The sequence below is a fragment of the Heterodontus francisci genome, chromosome 10 (genome assembly GCF_036365525.1).
Source record: "Heterodontus francisci isolate sHetFra1 chromosome 10, sHetFra1.hap1, whole genome shotgun sequence".
NCBI classification, from domain to species: domain Eukaryota; kingdom Metazoa; phylum Chordata; class Chondrichthyes; order Heterodontiformes; family Heterodontidae; genus Heterodontus; species Heterodontus francisci.
Window position 1 is genome coordinate 84,148,843 of NC_090380.1, and position 20,330 is coordinate 84,169,172.

At 41.9% G+C, this 20,330-nt stretch overlaps 1 protein-coding gene across 1 annotated transcript in view; it reads right to left on the reverse strand.

Moving 5' to 3' along the window:
• The window catches only part of zpld1a (zona pellucida-like domain containing 1a), a 51,290-nt gene extending 38,445 nt beyond the window's left edge, over positions 1–12,845 (reverse strand). The window contains exons 1-4 of the mRNA XM_068039970.1: positions 12,740–12,845; positions 10,113–10,333; positions 8,887–9,068; positions 8,710–8,782 (exon numbers count right to left, since the gene is read on the reverse strand). Coding sequence (XP_067896071.1) covers positions 8,710–8,782; positions 8,887–9,068; positions 10,113–10,333; positions 12,740–12,845 — 582 coding nt within the window. The remainder of the gene's footprint in view (positions 1–8,709; positions 8,783–8,886; positions 9,069–10,112; positions 10,334–12,739) is intronic.
• Positions 12,846–20,330: the final 7,485 nt, after the last annotated feature.

Genomic DNA, 20,330 nt, shown 5'->3' on the forward strand with positions numbered 1-20,330 from the left:
GGGTTCTGGCCCCATCTTTCTAACCCAGTTTCCATATTCTGCTCCTCCCAACGAGGCCAATCTTCCACCCTCTCCCATTATTAGGCCCAGATCTGGCAGCTAGTTTCTCCCTTGCATCCAACTGCTTATGGACAGCTTTATTCCCATATGCCTCCAGTCCTCTCCCTCACACTGTCAATACAAATTTCAAACATTTCATTAATTGTCCTGGCTTTAAAAATTATAAATTGGCTAAAGCAAAAGTGTTAGAGGCACAGACACAGACTAGAATAAATATCAAGCAAAGAGGAAACAAAGGGTAGAAAACACTTCCACAAGGAAGGAGACAGGAATACAAGTTGCAGAGACAAACATAGAGACAGCAATAACAGAAAATGTGTGAGAGCCACATATAGAGAGGGAGAGGGAAGAAGACAAGCCGAGAAATAAAGCGAGGCCAATAAAAGAATGGTTGAGTGTGACACAAATTTCTGTTATGATCAGGTGAGGAGGGGTTGAAGGGCTCCCCTCTTTTCCCTTTCCTTGTTTGACCACAACAGTTTTTTTTAAAGTGGGTATACTTGCCAATTCAGTGTGTTTACTTGTTTACATGCCATGATCATAAGAAGAGCCAAGCGGACAGCTTTTCTTGAGTTTAACCAGAGAAAGAGGTTAACTTTATTGTACTTAAACTGATCTAAATAGAAATAATAAAACACGCTTCAACTTTCACACATGCACAAGCACACACACAAATAGATTACAGAGTGGGGAAGGATAGATTGGTCGAATTAGAGTCCAGAGAAATAAAAGGGGTTCACAGTCTGTGAAGGTTTGTGACTCAGCTGGCTTCAGGCTGAAATCGGTGGTCCTGAGGCTTCCGGTTTGAAAATGTGGATGCTGATTTAATGGTTCTGCGGGAGACAGCAATGTGACTGAATTCATGCAAAGGAGATCTCTTTCTGTTCTTTCCCAAAGTTCTACAAACTGTGTAGCTGAAGGAGGTTTCTGTCTTCTTTCCAGAAAATTCTCTCTCTTTAGCTCCCTCCTCAAGCTTAAGTAAGTAAGCCCAGTCGGCATACAGAATTTAAAACTTGCAAGTTTTGAGTGTTCGGCTCCACCAGTTTAATATTCAGGTTTCCAGCTGGTGGATTAAAAAAAAAAATCATCCTTCGACCTAAAACATTTTAATTTTTTTTTATTTAGAGATACAGCACTGAGAAACAGGCCCTTCGGCCCACCGTGTCTGTGCCGACCAACAACCACCCATTTATAGTAATCCTTCATTAACCCCATATTCCCTACCACATCCCCACTATTCTCCTACCACGTACCTACACTAGGGGCAATTTACAATGGCCAATTTACCTATCAACCTGCAAGTTTTTGGAGGTGGGAGGAAACCGGAGCACCCGGCGGAAACCCACGCAGACGCAGGGAGAACTTGCAAACTGCGCACAGGCAGTACCCAGAACTGAACCCGGGTCGCTGGAGCTGTGAGGCTGTGGTGCTAACCATTGTGCCACTGTGCCGCCCATAAACCTCCACACCATGTGGAATGAAATGCGATGACAGGAGCATTTCATTATAAAATTGTAAAAATAAAAAAATCTGTATATCCTGAAACACCCACTTATCAATCTCACACTGCCATAGCTATGCTCCAGTTTAGATTTCATCCAGGATGCTTCTATGCTGAGTTAGACTCTGGATAAAGCATCAGTTATCATATTGTTTTTCCCTGCAATGTGGGTAATCTTTAGGTGGTAAGGTTGCAAAAGCAGGCTCCTTCAAAATAGCCTTGCATTCTTGGCTTTGAATTTCTCCACAAGTGTCAAAGGATTGTGGTTGGTATGAGCTACGGTCTCGTTATATCCATTTTGGACATATACTTCAAAGTGCTTGAGAGCCAGCAACAGTTGCAGAGTTTTCTTCTCCACCATAGAGTCTGTTTAATATTTTGGAGAAATACCCAACTGGTTTCTCAATGCCTGACTCATCGTCTTGGAGCAGGACGGCACCTACCCCTAGGTCATTAGCATCCACTGCCACTTTAAATGGTTTGTTAAAGTTTGGAGCTGCTATTACTGACTTATTGGTTAAATGGCTTTCAGCCTCTCAAAAGCTGTTTGGCACCTCCCTGACCACACTACCTTCACTCTTTTCTGTAAATAAGTCTGTCAGTGGGGTGGCTATAGTGCTGAAGTTTGGGACGAACTTGCGGTAAAACCCACACATCTCCAAAAATCACATTATTTCCCATTTGGTCGTGGGGTTGGGAAAATCCATCAATGCCTGTACCTTCGCTGCTCTGGGCAGTACTCACGCTTGACCCATAACATACCCTAGGTAGGTTACCTGACCTTTAACCCGCTCTTTGCATGATTTACCACTGGGTCAGCCGACTGTAACCTTCGGAAGAGGGCTTCTAATTGGTCTAGGTGGTCCCCCCAGGTGTCACTGTATACTAACAGATCATCCAGGTACACTGCACAGTTGGGCAGGCCAGCCACTACCTGGTTCATCAGCCTTTGGAAGGTGGTTGGGGCATTTCTTAATCCAAATGGCACCACCCAACACTGGAATCAGCCGTCTGGGGTTACAAAAGCGGAGATCTCTTTAGCTTGGTTGGTTAAGGGAACCTGCCAGTATCCTTTTATCAAATCTATTTTGGTTATGTAGGTGGTGTTTCCTACTCTATTGATACAGTCTTCTGGGGGGGAATTGGGTAGGAGTCAGCTCTTGTCATTGCATTAACTTTCTTTTAATCAATGCAGAGCCATGTTGAGCCATCAGGTTTGGGCACCAGCACAACTGGGAAACTCCAGCTGCTCTGACTGGGTTCAATCAGTTTGTGCTCCAGCATATACTGAATTTCTTCCCGAACCTGGGTCAGTTTCCCCGGACCGAGGCGATAGAGATTTTGCTTTATGGGAGGGGTGTCTCCTACATCCACATTGTGTAGGGCTAGGGTTGTGCACCCTGGTTTGTCCCTGCAGATCTCTTTAAATGTTGTGAGCAGCCTTGTTAGGTCTCCTCTCTGTTTTGCGTTTAAATAGGAGAGTACGGCGTCTACTCTCCCTAACATTTCGGTGTTAGCTAACCAACCATAGGGGTTTCGATTTGGGAATCCTCCATACCTTCCTCTAACTCATCCTCACTATGCCTTTCACCCTGCTCTTTCCTGACTGCCTGTCAGACCTGCGCTTGTTTGTCCCCATTTGTTTTCGGCAGGGGCTCCACACAACCCACCACCACTCTGCTGAATGGTTCCCCAAAAGCCAGTATGGGAATTAAGGGTGCAGGTTTTATTGCAGGTTGGGGCTTCCCCACAACTTGGCACGTGTGTCAAGTTTTACTGAACTCCATCACATCTTTGTGGAGTTGTGGCCAGTAAAAATGCTTTCTTATGTGGGCTTGGGATTTTTGGATACCGACATGTCCAGCCATTGGAACTTTGTGGGCTATCCTCAATATTTCCCTATGGTACCTCAGTGTCACCACTACCTGGTGAACCACTGTCTACTCTTCTACGCAGGTCTGTGAGGAGGTCTCCACTTCCTCATCAGCACCTCATTCTTTTAGTAGCACTCTGGAAGCCCCTCTGCTTCAGCTTCAGTTTGGGCAATCTGGGTTAACTTTATTAACACTGGGTCGGCTTGCTCAGCCTCGACCAAGGAAGACCTGCTGAACACTTCCTTTGGTTCCTTTAAATTCCCGAAGAAGGTTTCATATAACCAGACATTAGGGTCATCTGTCTGTAGTGCCAGTTCAGCCTCCTCTGATGGAGCTTGTTTGGCCATGGACCAGGTCACCACTCAGTCAGGGAAAATGCTGGGGATCTTCTCTGGTAACTGCTCTGTTTCCCTGACCTCTTTCAGCCTCTCTAAGACCACTGGGGAAGCTACAAACTTCGCCCCTGCCAGATCATTACCAAGGAGCAGGTCAATCCCGTCCACAGGTAAACTAGGGACAATCCCCATGGTTAACGGTCCTAAAATAAGGTCTCACCCCAGTTGCACCCAATATAAAGGTTTGGGCATATACCTTCCCCTGATACCGTTCACTAATACTTTTGCATTCAATGCACTCTCTGCTGACTCGCCACATTCAATTTGGTTTCCCGCTTCCAATTTCTCGTTTGTCTTTGTGTTTGATCTTGGACATACAGCCCCCAAATTTCTGTTACGATCAGGTGAGAAGGGTTTGAAGGGCTTCCCTCCTTTCCCTCTCTTTGTTTGACCACAAAAGATTTATTTTTTAAGTGGATATACTTACCAATTCCGTGAGTGTTTACTTGTTTATGCGCCATGATCATAAAAAGAGCCATCGGACAGGTTTTCTTGAGTTTAACCAAAGAAAAAGGTTAACTTTACTGTACGTAAACTGATCTAAGTAAATTAATAAAATGCGCTCAACTTACACACACACCCACACAAACACACATGCACACAAATAGGAATGCGGAAGGATAGATTGGTTGAATAAGAGTCCAGAGAAATAAAAGGGGTATACAGTCTGTGGAGATTTGTGACTCAGCTGGCTTCAGGCTGAAATCGGTGGTCCTGAGGCTTCCGGTTTGAAAATGTGGATGCTGATTCAGTGGTTCTCCGGGAGATAGAAATGTGACTGAATTCCTTCAAGGGAGATCTCTGTCTGTTCTTTCCAGAAAGTTCTCTCTAAACTTTTCCTCTGGACACAAAATCCTGGTAACTCCCAAGGATTTTGTTAAGTTCTCCTGCACTCACAGCGGTACGCCTGCAGGGACTGTCACAGTTAGAGCCACAGCCTGGTCTCCTGTGCTTTCCATCAGGGCTGCTTTTGCTGCATTGGTCTGGTGTACCCTGACGAATCCTATGGGTTTTCCCTGTAACTTCGAGCTGTCAGCTCAAAGTTGACCTGCCTTGTTTCAATAGAAACATGCAGGTTTTCAGGCATCGCTCCTGTTCTCAGCACCTTCATTTTTGGCCTGAGGAGGGCTCCCTGTGTTTCCAGATTTCCCTTCTTGCCCATGGCTTTTCATCCTCCTATCACCCTCCCACATTCTATCCTTTTCAGGTTTTTGGAGGTGACTAGAGAATGGTTTCCCTTGGGGCAAGGGCTTGCAGACAAGCTCATAATTATCAGCCAGGGTTGCTGCCTGCCTAGCTCTTGGAACCTTTTGTTCCTCCATGTGGCCTTTTATGGAAAGGGGGACTGTATTTTTGAACTCCTAGATGGGGACCACTTCTCTGAGGTACTTATTGGTGGGCTCTACCGATCCATCATTCAACAGCAAGCTGCTTAACCCTTTCAAACTCGATGTAAATTTGTTCAGGTTGTTTTTGGAGAGTTCAGAATTTTTGGTGATATGCCTCCGGTGCCAGCTCATATGCGCTCAGGATAACATTTTTGATCATCTCATAGTTTGATGAACTCTCATCGGACAATAGGGAATAAACCTCATGTGCTTTTCCTGCTAATTTGCTTTGCAGTAGCAGGGCCCAGCCCTCTCTTGGCCATTTCAATTGCTTTGCAAGCTTCTCAAATGAGATGAAAAATGCTTCCACATGCCCCTTATTGAACTTAGGTATCCACTGGGGGAACTTGAAGAGCACAGCACTCAATCCTGAGCTAGGGGTCATTCCCTCACTAGTGGTGCCTTCACTGGGTATATTGGGTTTTCCCCTATTCAGTTCGATCTGCCTTAACTTTCTTTCCTGCTTCTCCTTCTGGAATTCTCTATCTTTCTCCCTTTCCTAGAATTCTCTCTCCTCCTTCTGTCCTTGTCTCTCCCTTTATTTTTATTTTTCTTTGAATTCTAGCGCTAGTCATCGCTGTTCCAGTTGTATCTTAGCTAATGCTATTCTGTCTGTTTCAGATTCTATGCTTGGCTCTGTTTCTTCAGTTTAAATGTCAAAATGGTTAGCTACACGTTTTAGGATTTTGGGTTTCCTAGCTTTTGGGCAGATTTTTATCTGTAAATGCCTAGCTATACTCCTTAACTCTTCAACAGATAGGGCTTTTGAACTGTCCCAACTTACTTCACACTGTTCTAGGAAGACACTGGCCTCAAATTTTAGTACTCTAGCACTGAACCACAAGAAAACCTGTTTTAAAGTTTAAAAGCAAATTATTGCTAGGGATCAATTTGGTTTCCCGCTTCCAATTTCTTGTTCGTCTTTGAGTTTGATCTTGGACATAGAGTCCCCAAATTTCTGTTATGATCAGGTGAGGAAGGTTTGAAGGGCTCCCCTCTTTTTCCTCTCTTTGTTTGACCACAACAGATTTATTTTTTTAAGTGGATATACTTATCAATTCAGTGAGTGTTTACTTGTTTATGTGCCGTGATCATAAAAAGAGCCATTGGACAGGTTTTCTTGAGTTTAACCAAAGAAAGAGGTTAACTTTACGGTATGTAAACCAATCTAAGTAAAATAATAAAATACGCTCCAACTTTCACACACACACAACACACACACATACACAGTAGGTTACAGAATGTGGAAGGATAGATTGGTTGAATTGGAGTCCAGAGAAATAAAAGGGGTATACTGTCTGTGGAGGTTTGTGACTCACTGGCTTCGGGCTGAATTTGGTGGTTCTCCAGCATCCGGTTTGAAAAGGTGAATGGTGATTTAATGGTTTTCCGGGAGACAGAAATGTGACTGAATTCCTTCGAGAGCGATCTCTGTCTGTTCTTTCTGGAAAGTTCTCTCTAAACTGTGTAGCTGAAGGAGGTTTCTGTCCGTTTTTTCCAGAAAGTTCTCTCTCTTTAGTTGCCTCCTCAGGCTTAAGTAAGTGAGCCCAGTCAGCAGACAAAGTTCAAAACTTGCAAGGACTGAGTGGGTCATTTCCATCAGTCCAATATTCAGGTTTCCTTATTAAAAATTTTAAAAAATCATCCTTCGACCTCACATGTTTTCGTGACACCCAAGATATACAGCAAGACACATTTTTAATCATTATATCTATCATCAGTTCTTCCGAGATCAAGTAGTTAAATGTGTTACAACAAGGTGGGAGGAGTCTTTTCTAGTTCCACTTTTCCACAGGCCACAGCATATATTTAAATATTTACCCAGTTACCGATACAGTCATCATAGACTCTAGTCTTTATCCCAGAATGAAATACACCAACCAGGTTTCTTTGATAAACAACAAAATTATCACTTCATTATAAAACAAGACATAACTAGTAGTTATGAAGAAAGGCATTAACACACAGATTGAAATATGAAAGTTCCCTTTTACCTTAGCCACACACACACAAATACACACACACACACACGCACACATACACACACACACACACACACACACGTACACACACACACACCGGTTAACTGGAAAAAAGAGATTTTCTCTTTAGAGCTCTTTTACAAAAAAGGACAGAAAAGAATACTCTGGCCAAATACTTGCCAATCCTTTAAGAAAAAAGAAAAGATCTTTCAAGACGTCAGTTGTCCTTTTTTTGGTTTGGCGTCGACGGTACGTAGGGACGGCTGTCACTGGGATCTTTCTCTGGAGCATTTTGAGCAGGCGGCATTGAGGATTTATCCATCAAGTTTTTCCAGCATCTCAGGAAAAATGTGGTAACAAGAGTTTTAGGCAGGCCTTTCAGGAGGAATCTATCACCAATTTCTTTATTTCTTACACTCGCTTCTAAGAGCTTCTCAAAGAGATAGAAAAGCTTGCAGGCTTTTCAAAGAGATGGAAAAGGCTGAGTTGGGGTCACTGCTCTATTGGCTGGTTTTTAAAACTCCCACTGACCTTCCAAAGTGAAACCAAAAACAATCTGAAGAGTCAAGCCACTTGACCCCTATAAATCTTAACCCGTCAGTTCTCTGCAAACATCTCCAAGTCAAAAAAAATCCCCCTGTTAGGTATTTATCTGAATACAGGTGACTTCCAGTCCATGTTGTTTGCAAACAAGACCTTTCAATGACCCCAGTGAAAAAAAAAATCCATGGAATCATTTTCAGTTTTCCCAAATGAAACACAAGTCCTCAAAATTAACAAAAAATTGAAATACTTTCGTACCAAATGATATATTTCCCAGTGTCTTTGAAATCCCAATCTGCAGATATAAAATGTGATTCTGTCCTATGATGTATGGTACAGGGCTGATTTAATTAATTACGTAACCAGCATGGACCTTCATCGTTGTGAGTGCCTATTGGGATATCACAGTTGTGCTTAACCTAATTTATGTAGATAATGGAAATTGACAGTGTAGCACTCCATCAGTAGAGCATTGAAATGCCAGCCAATTTATGGTGTAAGGATTGAACTTACAATATGCAAAATTCTACTGTAAGCCAAGTTGATACTAAGTCAACTGAGGAGTTTGAAACTTGAAACATTCGATGTGCAGAGATACAATATATATGCAATACAGAAGAGACTTAGTAGTTGGCAGGAAAAAAGACAGAGGCGCAAGGGGAGAGCCAACTGTGCAACAGCCCCGACAAACAAATTTCTCTGCAGCACCTGTGGAAGAGCCTGTCACTCTAGAATTGGCCTTTATAGCCACTCCAGGCGTTGCTTCACAAACCACTGACCACCTCCAGGCGCATATCCATTGTCTCTCGAGATAAGGAGGCCAAAGAAGACAGAAAATGAAATAAAGCATGATTTAAGAATTGTTTCTCATCAATTTTGCATTCATTTCATAAGTTTGAGCTGTACTATAAAGAGAAGTATGGCTATATTGACTATTTCTATTTCAATAACAGTTAACAAACTTACGTTGTACAGGAGTAAGTTCAAAGTACTGATAAATGTACCATTGCTGTCTTTCACTGAAATTGCTGCAGATGATCTAAAAATAATGTTGTGAAAGTAATTTAAAAACTGAACAGGAATATTTGTCAAGTACTTTAACAAATGTGCTGAAATATTTTTCCAATTAAAGTTGAAACTTACGAAGCAAGCTGGGTGTTGTTGATAAGGTACTCCAGTGGGTAGCTGCAGCTATACTTATACAATAGTCCTGGCAGGTAGCTTATAATGGTTGGTGGGTCTGGAGTGTCAATATAACCTGAAACGTTCCCAAATTGCACCATCGAAATATTGCCTAACGCATTGAGTCCTTGAGTAGAAGAAACCTAAAATAGTTCACAAGACAATTTTTACTGATTCTACAGCTCAAAATAGGAGGCATATGTACCGCTTGGGAATATAATTTGTCAAGTGGGAAGCTGAAAGGGATGTGGGAATGTTGGTTGATTTGCCGTTCACTGGGAAAAAATTGGTATGTGTCGGACCCATGTTTCTGTCATAAAATGGATGCAACAGTGAGAAATGCAGCAATAGGACAACTCGCGCCCAATCTGCATGCATGTTCCGGATAATACAAAATTTGTTGGGTTCATTTTCTAGGCATCCTGGGTATATATTAATGAGCACCCTAATGGCTGTTAAGGATCCCTCTGGGAAATTCTTTTCCAATGAGTGGGGCAGGAGGTGGGTCTGCTCCACTCAGACATCTTCAAAAGTCACTACGGCCTAAGATAAATTTAGATTTTAAAAATACATTGCTGGGGAATAAGGAGGAGCAGGAGCCTTCCCCAAATCCACAGTGCCCCCCACCCCCACCAACCTGGCAGCTCCACCCTTCCCCACCCGGGACTTAGCTTCAGGTCACTGCTGACGAAACCTATAAGTGGGCAAGGTGCCTGAGGAGCCGAGAAAGGCACTGGAAGCCCATCCAATTAATGGGGTTCGAGACCCAATTTTAGGCTGGCCTTGGCCTTCCTGATTCGAGTGTGCTTTGCAGCTGCATCATCTGTCAGCCAAGAATTCGGCAACCATTAAGATGTGCATGAGAGTAACCCAGGGTGATTTCATCACTGTTACCTAGACCATGGAAAATATCAGTATTGCTCCAGAATCAGTTGGCAAAGATAGGACCAGTGCTATTTTCCTTTTTCTCTAGCTTTTGAGAGCAATTGATCCATTTAGAAACATTTGATTCTAATGCTTTATAACTAGAGTGAGGCTTCCCACACAGATTCATATATGGAAAGTGTTGGACGCTTAACAAGATGACACATTCAAACTGTGTTTCAGTGTTTCTCTGTCTCTGAGATATTTATGAAACATTACCAATAACCTATTGTTCACAAGAGAAAGAAGAGAGTTAATCTTACCACTAGGCTATTTCCACAGACTTCTAGTGTATTGAGGTTGATAGTGAATATGACGACTGTGGGAAAAGTACTGTTATTAATAAAACCCCTGCAATGTGCATTGCCGTGTCTGCCATTTAATGCTAAATCAGTTTCTGAGTAGCCAGAGAACAGTACTGGACAAAAATTGATCTTGATTGTTATGGTCTGTACTCCACAAAAGACAAGGATGTCCTTTTCACCTGTAGGAAGGAACATTCAATGAAGTCAATTATAATCTGATCAAGGTTCAGTAAAGAATGGCTGATATTATACATTGCTGAGAACATAACCCCTGACTGCAGTTAAATTCAATTTTGTTGACACATATTTGACAAATGCTTATCTGGGATATAAACATAACGTTTTAAGTGACATAAATTCAATCAAGTGGCCAGATGGTAAGCAGCCAATTCTTTTCTAGATTCTGATAATATTATCAACTTTGCTAATGATGCCAATTTATTTAGCTAAGTGATAAGTATAAGGGTATATGATAGCATTCAAAAGGATTCAAATCAATTATGTGTATGAGTTAAAGTATGGTAATTGGATTTTAATATGGACAAATGTAAGGTTATTCAGTTTGGAACAGGAAATGTGAAACATGTAAATGCAATGTAGTGAGTTCATTGGAAAAGTTGGAAGAGGAAGAAATTTGGGCCTGATTTATCTTCAAGTATCCACACAAAATGATGTTGTTATCATCAATGCGAATTGGGGAAAGATTTCCTCTGGTTGCTATGCCAACACAACATCATAAACAAAGTGGAAAGATTTATCTGATTGCAATTGCTAAGTTCCTTTTGAACATTTTTACGATTTGATTCAAAGTAGCAAACATAGGAAATCAGCCAGCTAAGTCCTTAATACATAGAGATCAGAAGAAATCTTTGGGTTTAGAAATGCATTTCAAGAATATTTGATTTGATTAATTCAAGTTATTGTTACTTTGTGTAAATCACTGCTAAGGACTCATTTAGAGCATTGCCTACAATTTCAGTAGGACATTGATCTGCTTCGAATAGTTCAGTATGTTACCCCAATAAGAATCACAGGGATAGATCTTTACTTTGTGAAATAGCGTAAAATGGATGGCCATGAATCGACAGCCTATTTTATAACTCTCCTCATTCTTATTTCCATTGGAGGTCAGGAGAGATGTAAAATGGGCTGTCGACTTGCTACCACCCATTTCACACTATCGCATAAAGTCAAGATCAACCGTACTGCTTTCAGGAGAAAAGGGGGAAAACACAGAACTAGAGTAAAACCTGCTACAAATGAGCAACTTGAAGATATAAAATATGTTGCCAATAGGCAAGTGAATGTTCATTAAATCTAAATATCATGCTGATTTCAGGGTGATCTAATTAAGTCTTCTTTTTCAGACACCCTGTTTACCCTGGCAGAAAGACTTGAGTAAAATTAGAAATTCTTCAGCTCCGAGCACAGTATTTTCAATAACAGACCAAAGATGGGATTGACTTTTTGACATTCAAAGCATTTAATATTTTGTGTACACTTTGTTTGATCATAGATATTCATGGCACAGAAGGAAGCCAGTCAGCCCATTATGTCTGCACCAGTCAACAAAGAACTATCCAGTCTAATCCCACTTTCCAGTTCTTGGTCCATAGCCCTGTAGGTTACAGTACTTCAAGTGCATAGCCAAGTATATTTTCCATGCGATGAGGGTTTCTGTCTCTACTAACCTGTCAGGCAGTGAATTCCAGGCCCCACCATCCTCTGGGTGAAAAAAGTTCCCCTCAATTCCCCTCTAATCCTTCTGCCAACTACTTTAAACTATGCCCCCTGCGTATTGACCTATCTGCTAAGGGAAATATATCCTTCCTATCCACTTTATTTAGGTACCTCATAATTTCATACACCTCAATTATATCTTCCCTCAATCTCCCCTGTTTCAAAGAAAACAACTCCAGCCTGTCCAATTTTTCCTCATAGCTAAACTTATCCAGTCCTAGCAACATCCTCATAAACCTCTTCTGTACCTCCTCTAGTGTGACCACATTCTTCCTGCATTGCAGTGACCGCAACTGGACACAGTACTTGAGCTGTGGCCTAACCAGTGTTTTATACAGTTCTAAGATAACCTCCCAGCTCTTATATGCTACGCTTTATCTAATAAAGGAAAGTATCCTGTATGTCTTCTTAACTGCCTTATCTTCCTGTCCTGCTACCTTGAGGATCTGTGGACGTGCACTCGAAGGACCCTCTGTTCCTCTACATTTCTCAGTATTCTGCCATTTATTGTCTATTCTCTTGCGTTGTTTGCCTCCCCTCAAACACATTCCTCACACTTCTCCTGATTGAATTTCATTTGTCACTTTTCTGCCCACCTGATATTTCCTGCAGTCTACAGCTTTCTTTTTCATTATCAACTACACGGCTAATTTTTGTATCATCTGCAATCTTCTTAATCATGCCCCCTATATTTAAGTCTAAATCATCGATATATACCATGAAAAGCAAGGGACCAAGCATTGAGCCCTGTGGAACCCCACAGGAAACTGCCTTCCAGTCACAAAACATCTACTGACCACTACCCTTTTCTTCCTGCCATTGAGCCAATTTTGGATCCAACTTACCAGGGAACCTGCTGTGCAGATTAGCATCACAGTTGTACCCATTGAATTGTGCATCCACTGAATGTATCTTGATAGCTAGTAGCAGCAGAAAGCTGAACCGTTCCATTGCAAAGCTGTTGAAAAAAATTGAACAAGCTGAAAAAAATCGAACAAGCTGCATAAGTGTAACCGTTAGATGTCAGCTGTGGCTCATTTGATAGCACTCTCTGAGTCAGAGGATTGTGGGTTCAAGGACTTGAGCACAAAAATAAAGACTGACACTTTAGTGTAGTACTAAGGGAGGCTCTGTCTTTTGGATGAGATGTTGAACCGAGGCCCTGACTACCTTCTCAGGTGGGTGCAAAAGATCCCATGGCACTATTTTGAAGAATTTAGTTTTGTAGTATTTTGAAATTGCAACTGCATTGTGCATTGTGCACACTACAGGCTGCTGTAGAACATACATGCTAGAAAAGATAAAGTGAAACTAAGACAGAATAAAAGGAGAAGCCCTAGTGTTCAGCTGCTGCAGACTTTGTCTCTCTGTCTTTGCCTCATATCCTATGCCAAACTCGGCTAAACCTCACTCAAGTTCCGAGGACATCACAAAGAAGAGCAGGAGAGTTATCCTCAGTATCCTGGCCAATATGTATCCCCCAATCAACATCATTATCACATTGCAGTTTGTGGGAGTTTGTTGTGTGCAAATTGGTTGCCGCGTTTCCTACATTACAACAGTGACTACACTTCAAAAGTACTTAATTGGCCATAGAGTGCTTTGGGATGTCCTGAGGTCATGAAAGGTGCAATATAAATGCAAGTCTGTTTTCTTTCATAATTTGATGTGGAAAAATTCTACTGCTGTTATACTGGTCCCAATATAATTTTCTATAATTTAAATACAAAGCCATATCTATGCATTGTCATTTAATGGCTTGCTCTGTACACTTTGCCTAAAAATGTTTCAAAATCTAATTGAAGCTGTCATACAAGGCTAAAACTTCCTCCCGTTACTTTATCGCACATGCTAGTCATCTGTTACTATAAAAGAATTTTAGTTGTGCACTACCGTGCTGAATTTTCCTGCTTCTGTTGCTGTTTCCAAAGGTGTTGTCTGCATAAATTCAGTGTAATATTCGAGATTGCAAGTGTAAGTTAAGATTGTTAAATCAGTGATAAATTTCTGTCTCAGTTATGGGACAGTTAGCTTTGTTACACTGACCGCAGAGCAGCAACTAACTTATTGCAGAAGCAATTTTCTTATATTTGGGACACCATCTAAAAGTAAATATACAGGCATTTATATGATGCCTTTCACATGCTCAGAACACCTCAAAGTGCATCACTGACAATAAAGTACTTATTTTAAAATGTACTCACTGTTGTAAAGTGGGCAATTCCAGCAAATGTTTGCACACAGCAAGATCCCACAGCAGTAATGATGATCTATTTTGTTTGTGTTGATTGTGGAATAATTGTTGGTCAGATCACTAGGAGAACTCCCCTGCTCTTCTTTGAATATTGTAATGTGATCTTTTACATCCAACTGATTGGCAGATGGGGCATTGGTTTAAAATCACAGCTGAAAGATGGTATTTCCAACAGTTCAGCACTTTGTCTCAGCTCTACTGAAGTATCAGCCTACATTACATGCTGAAGTTTCCAGGGTGCAGCTTGAACCCACAACTTTTCTACTCAGAGGTGAGAGTGCTACCACTAAGCCAAGGCTGACTCATTTAGTAGAGCACTAGCTCACTATATAGCAGAGGTGGATCAGGAGGAACATCAGCGGCACATTTGCAAAGTAAAGCAACATGCGGGTCTTGTCAGTACTAACTAATTGTACTGGCCCCTGCATACCTACCTGTATGTCACAGTAGATCAGTGCCTCAGGATGCTCAGACTAAGTAAGTATGCAATGATACATCTGTGCTGTCTTCTGCAAGAAGACACGCAAACGCATTCTACAATCAGTGGTAGTGATAATTACCACATCCCTAATGTATCATTCCTGTCAAAAGCTGATTATAGTATGTTGTGTCAGCTAGTTTGCACTCATTGTCATCACTGCTGAGATCACAGATATCTTAATCCACGATGCAAATGTACATTCAGTTCAGCATGAGTCAATAGCAACTGTAGGATATGGTGACCCATTTTTCCAGCACTGCTGTCTTACTAAGACTGCAGTGAGTTAATAAATATACCTATGTTGCCATGCTGTCTCTGTGTGAAATGCCATGTTATACATGAATAGAGAAGAATTTTATTCCATCAACATCCAACTGGTTTGTGATAACCAGTTCTGATAAATTCAAGTCAACACCTGTTGAGCTCTAATGTTGCCTTATTTAAGGACAATCTGGTGAGTCCTATATTGTTTGAAGGAGAAAAGAGACCAGATTGGAAATGTTGGGTACCCACGTCAATTATGTAATTCTCATATATAACAGCAGAACACACATATAACGAGGCTCACTGAACACACTATTAGGATCCCAAGCAACAAAAACAAGAAATGCTGGATTCACTCAGCAGGTCTGGCAGCATCTGTGGAAAGAGAAGCAGAGTTAACGTTTCGGGTCAGTGACCCTTCTTCGGAACTGACAAATATTAGAAAAGTCACAGATTATAAACAAGTGAGGTGGGGGTTGGGCAAGAGATAACAAAGGAGAAGGTGCAGATTGGACCAGGCCACATAGCTGACCAAAAGGTCACGGAGCAAAGGCAAACAATATGTTAATGGTGTGTTGAAAGACAAAGCATTAGTACAGATTAGGTGTGAATATACTGAATATTGAACAGCAGCAAGTGCAAACCTGAAGAAAAACAACCTGAAAAAAACAGTGGGTAAGCAAACTGAACAAACTAAGATGAAATGAAATAAATGCAAAAAAACATTGTAAAAAATGTAAAAAGGAATGTAAAAAAAAAGGAAGAAAAAATAACTAAAAATGACTAAAAATGAAAGTAAAGTGAGGGGCTGTCATGCTCTGAAATTATTGAACTCAATGTTCAGTCCGGCAGGCTGTAGTGTGCCTAATCGGTAGATGAGATGCTGTTCCTCGAGCTTGCGTTGATGTTCACTGGAACACTGCAGCAATCCCAGGACAGAGATGTGAGCATGAGAGCAGGGGGGAGTGTTGAAATGGCAAGCAACCGGAAGCTCAGGGTCCTGCTTGCGGACTGAGCGGAGATGTTCTGCAAAGCGGTCACCCAGTCTGCGCTTGGTCTCCCCAATGTAGAGGAGACCACACTGTGAGCAGCGAATACAGTATACTACATTGAAAGAAGTACAAGTAAATCGCTGCTTCACCTGAAAGGAGTGTTTGGGGCCTGGGATAGTGAGGAGAGAGGAGGTAAATGGGCAGGTATTACACCTCCTGCGATTGCAAGGGAAGGTGCCCTGGGACGGGGACGAGGTGGTGGGGGTAATGGAGGAGTGGACCAGGGTGTCGCAGAGGGAACAATCCCTTCGGAATGCTGACAGGGGAAGGGAGGGGAAGATGCGACTAGTAGTGGCATCACGCTGGAGGTGGCGAAAATGGCGGAGGATGATCCTTTGGATAAGGAGGCTGGTGGGATGAAAAGTGAGGACAAGGGGAACCCTGTCACGGTTCTGGGAGGGAGGGGAAGGGGTGAGGGTAGAGGTGCGGGGAATGGGTCGGACACGGTTGAGGGCCCTGTCAACCACAGTGGGGGGAAATCCTCGGTTGAGGAAAAAGGAGGTCATATCAGAAGCACCGTCATGGAAGGTAGCATCATCAGAGCAGATGCGTCGGAGACGGAGAAACTGGGAGAATGGAATGGAGTCCTTACAGGAGGTAGGGTGTGAAGAAGTGTAGTCGAGGTAGCTGTGGGAGTCAGTGGGCTTATAATGGATATTGGTAGACAACCTATCCCCAGAGATGGAGACAGAGAAGTCGAGGAAGGGAAGGGAAGTGTCAGAGATGGACCATGTAAAGGTGAGAGAAGGGTGGAAATTGGAAGCAAAGTTGATAAAGTTTTCTAGTTCGGGGCGGGAGCAGGAAACGGCACCGATACAGTCATCAATGTACCGGAAAAAGAGTTGGGGGAGGGGGCCTGAGTAGGACTGGAACAAAGAATGCTCGACATATCCCACAAAAAGACAGGCATAACTAGGACCCATGCGGGTACCCATAGCGACACCTTTTACTTGAATTAGGATCCCAAGAATGAGTTTCAAAAATTTGGACTGATTGTGGGGGGCAGGGTTGGGGAAAGGCATAGTGCAATTTTTCAGGGTTTCCAGAATTATTTTGAATGCGGCTCCATTTTGTTCTTCTAGAAATTCTCAGCATCGAAGAAAATGAAGAGCATCTGCAATCCATGGCATACCAAAAGGCCAAGAGAAGGATGATGAACCAGCTGCGAACTCTCATTGCAGGAGGATGGACAGCAATGGCAGGACTTCACAGCTGAAGCCTTCCATTGATATCTGGATATAATCTTTATTAACCAGCTTGCAGCAACATAGGCTGGGTCTTTCCGGCCCCTTTGCGGTTTTGGAGGTGGAGGGAAGTAAAATCACGTAGGGTGGCATCAGAACAACAGGTCCAGATTTTACGAAGGGTGGACAGCAAGTGAAGAGGGAATGGTGCACGTTTCTGAAGAAAAGATACTGAAGGCAATTAACCAGTATTTTACGGGCCTGTTCCAATTTTCCAAAGATTGCACGGGGGCCATGGGGCGTCAGAGCCCCAGCAGGTATATCAGGATGGTAATGAGGGAGCAGCTTAGGTTATTGCCGCATTCGGCAGCCTTCAGGGGATGCAGCGAGCCTTTACAGGAAGGATGGGGCAGTGTAGTCATAGCATTTTGCAACGAAGAGGAGGAGTTCAGATGCCAGAGCTTTGGGGTTGAGCCTCCATAGTGCCATCTGGCTGCTGGCACTTGGGTGGATTGACAGGGGTCTGAGAGGGTGTGGGGTGGGGTGGTTGGAGGAAGCATCTGGAAGAGTGGCCCTTGAGACCGGGAGTGCACGCCTGCCATGGGCAGCGTGCACTCAGGAGGCAGGTCCTCCAGCATGCTTGCACTGCTGGCTGGCTCTTCAGGGAAAGCTGGCTTCATTCCAGGAGGGCTTCGGCTGCATTCCAGGGCTGGCAACTCTTTAAAGATGGTGCCAGCACATCCATTGGTGTCAGCTGACACTCCAGTTACAGCCTAAATGCCTGCATTCAACACCGGAATGGTCCATCCCCCCATCTGCTGACAGTTAATTGGCCAGCCCACACGAGATAGTGGTGGGATCGGGTCAGGAGCATCAGTGCCACCTGCTTTTGGCCTCGACATCCGCTCCTCGGCTATGCTTGTAAAATCCTGGCCACTATCACTGCATACCATCCTCTGCAGTCTTGTAGAAGTTGAGTGTGTGTTGGATGTTCAAAGGAAATAATAATCACCTTGCTAGGTTCACTTGCAAGCCTTGACTGTCTAAAATAGCCTTCTAATTGGTGCTTCTGTACAGTTTTTTTTAATGAACTAAGCAACAGAACCTTGATTTCCTTTAGGGTTGCATCTTTCCTCACATTCATGTCAATGCTTTACTCCCTTGGTTGTCTCACTACACTTTCTAAATTTGTCATACTGTTTTTTCAGGAACAAGCAGTTTAGGGTAACTTCATTTAATTCGTTTATGACAAGTGCATGCCATGCACATTAAAATTAATTGTTACCATTGTAGATTTATTCAGCCTGACATCTTCTTTCAGATGACTTTCCTGGTTTGCCATGTCTTTAGAAAAACAGAAAATGCTTGAGATACAGAGCAGGCCAGTCAGCATATGTAAAGAGGAAAGGTAGGTTATGATGTTGAGGGTGTGTACTCAGGGGTACATCGGGTGTGTATCCTTCTCAGTGAACAGCACGCACCCATACCATCATAACCTTTTCTTTTTACAGGTGTTAACTGATCAGTTGTAATTCTAACAGTTCCTATTTTTATTTCAGATCTCCAGCATTTGTATTTTTATTTTATTTTACCTTTTATTTTATTTTACTGCTTTTCACTTGATGTTCCCCTTACTCCTTCCAGAGCCTCGAGAACCTTGCCATAAATGTGCATTTCTTAATGCTCCACCACACTTTCTAAACTGCTGTTGGAACTGAAGGAAAAATTGACATATAGGGCTGGATTTTACAGACCCCCCGATGTTGGGGGTTGTGGTGCGGGGCCCGAAAAATGTCTCTGGGAGAGACCTGCCACGGGCCTCGATGCCAGGAAGGCCCGGCCTGATATTGGCAGCGGTGGCGACATAAAGTTCAGCCCATACTGTTAAAAATGAAAAAGTGGCTGGTGTGTGTGCTAAGTGGATGCTTTATTGCCCAGATAAAATACATGTCACACTGACTTAACATTTCCCCACAATGTCATGGTTCATTTCCCGGTTCTTAAGAGTAACCTCTTGTTGGTGATTTGCTTCTGGAACTTTTTGGTTTTGAGATCTAGTTGTCAATTTTTATGCTACAATGGTACAGCATGCTAATTCAATCACTCGCCACCACATTCATAACTTTAGTCAACAAAATTCAATAACAGTACACAGCAGAATGAATAATATATTTTCATTCCTCATTAGTAATAACGTAAATCATAGGAATAATGTGCAATATATAGAATATAAAAACCGCTAGAGGTATCCTGTTTACTATATAATTAGTTGCTACAATCCCATACATTTTGTATGTAATTAATATTGAAAACTTTGCTTTACCTCAACATCACGATGTTTATTTAGAATTTCTGATTGATTAAAACTTTAGATATCTAACACAATCTATTCTTGACTGGAACCACTTACATTGACAAATTATCATCTTTAACACCTTCAGGCATATTGTCCAAAAATTCATGGCATAAATAAAATAACTTATTAATGACCTAATTGATTTTCACTCAATAACAAAAGCATTTTTCTTTTATGCCACTGCTGTGTTTGAAAGGTAACACATATTTTTCTCCAATCACCAAATGTCATTTTCATAAATGTTAATTTTTAAAACCAAAGTCAGTGTCACAGCCATGTCTACCAATGAAATTCACTAAAAATGTCTTATATTATTGAACTGTTCAGCAAATAATGATAAAGGAACAAAAAGTTAGCCTTATCCTTGTCTCTTTATTTATTTTACATTTCTTATCAACTTTTAAACCAAGGAAATCTTATTACCAGCTTGCTTATACAACAACCCTGACTATACACAAACTGCAAAAATGGTCAGTGCTCAGGCTTTAAGTAGAATTGCAGTAATCCATCATCTTTGGACTGTTTTGTATTTCAGAGTAAAAATATCACAATGGGAAATACATCAGTGTTTTAATTTACTGATAACGAAAAATGTATTTGTTCGAGCGTTATTCGTATTTACAGTTTTACTCCTTTTAAGTTTAATGTTTTGTTTTAATGAATCTATGCAAATATAAATTTATTGTAGATTAGCAAAACATCAACTTGATAATTTTATATACTACACGTTGACATAATTTACAAAAATGAATGGCCCATGTTAACTAGGAATATTATGATCCAAGGGATTCAGTGATTTTTTTGAAACTTTAAAATTGAATTAGTTTTTTACCTCCCATAAATTT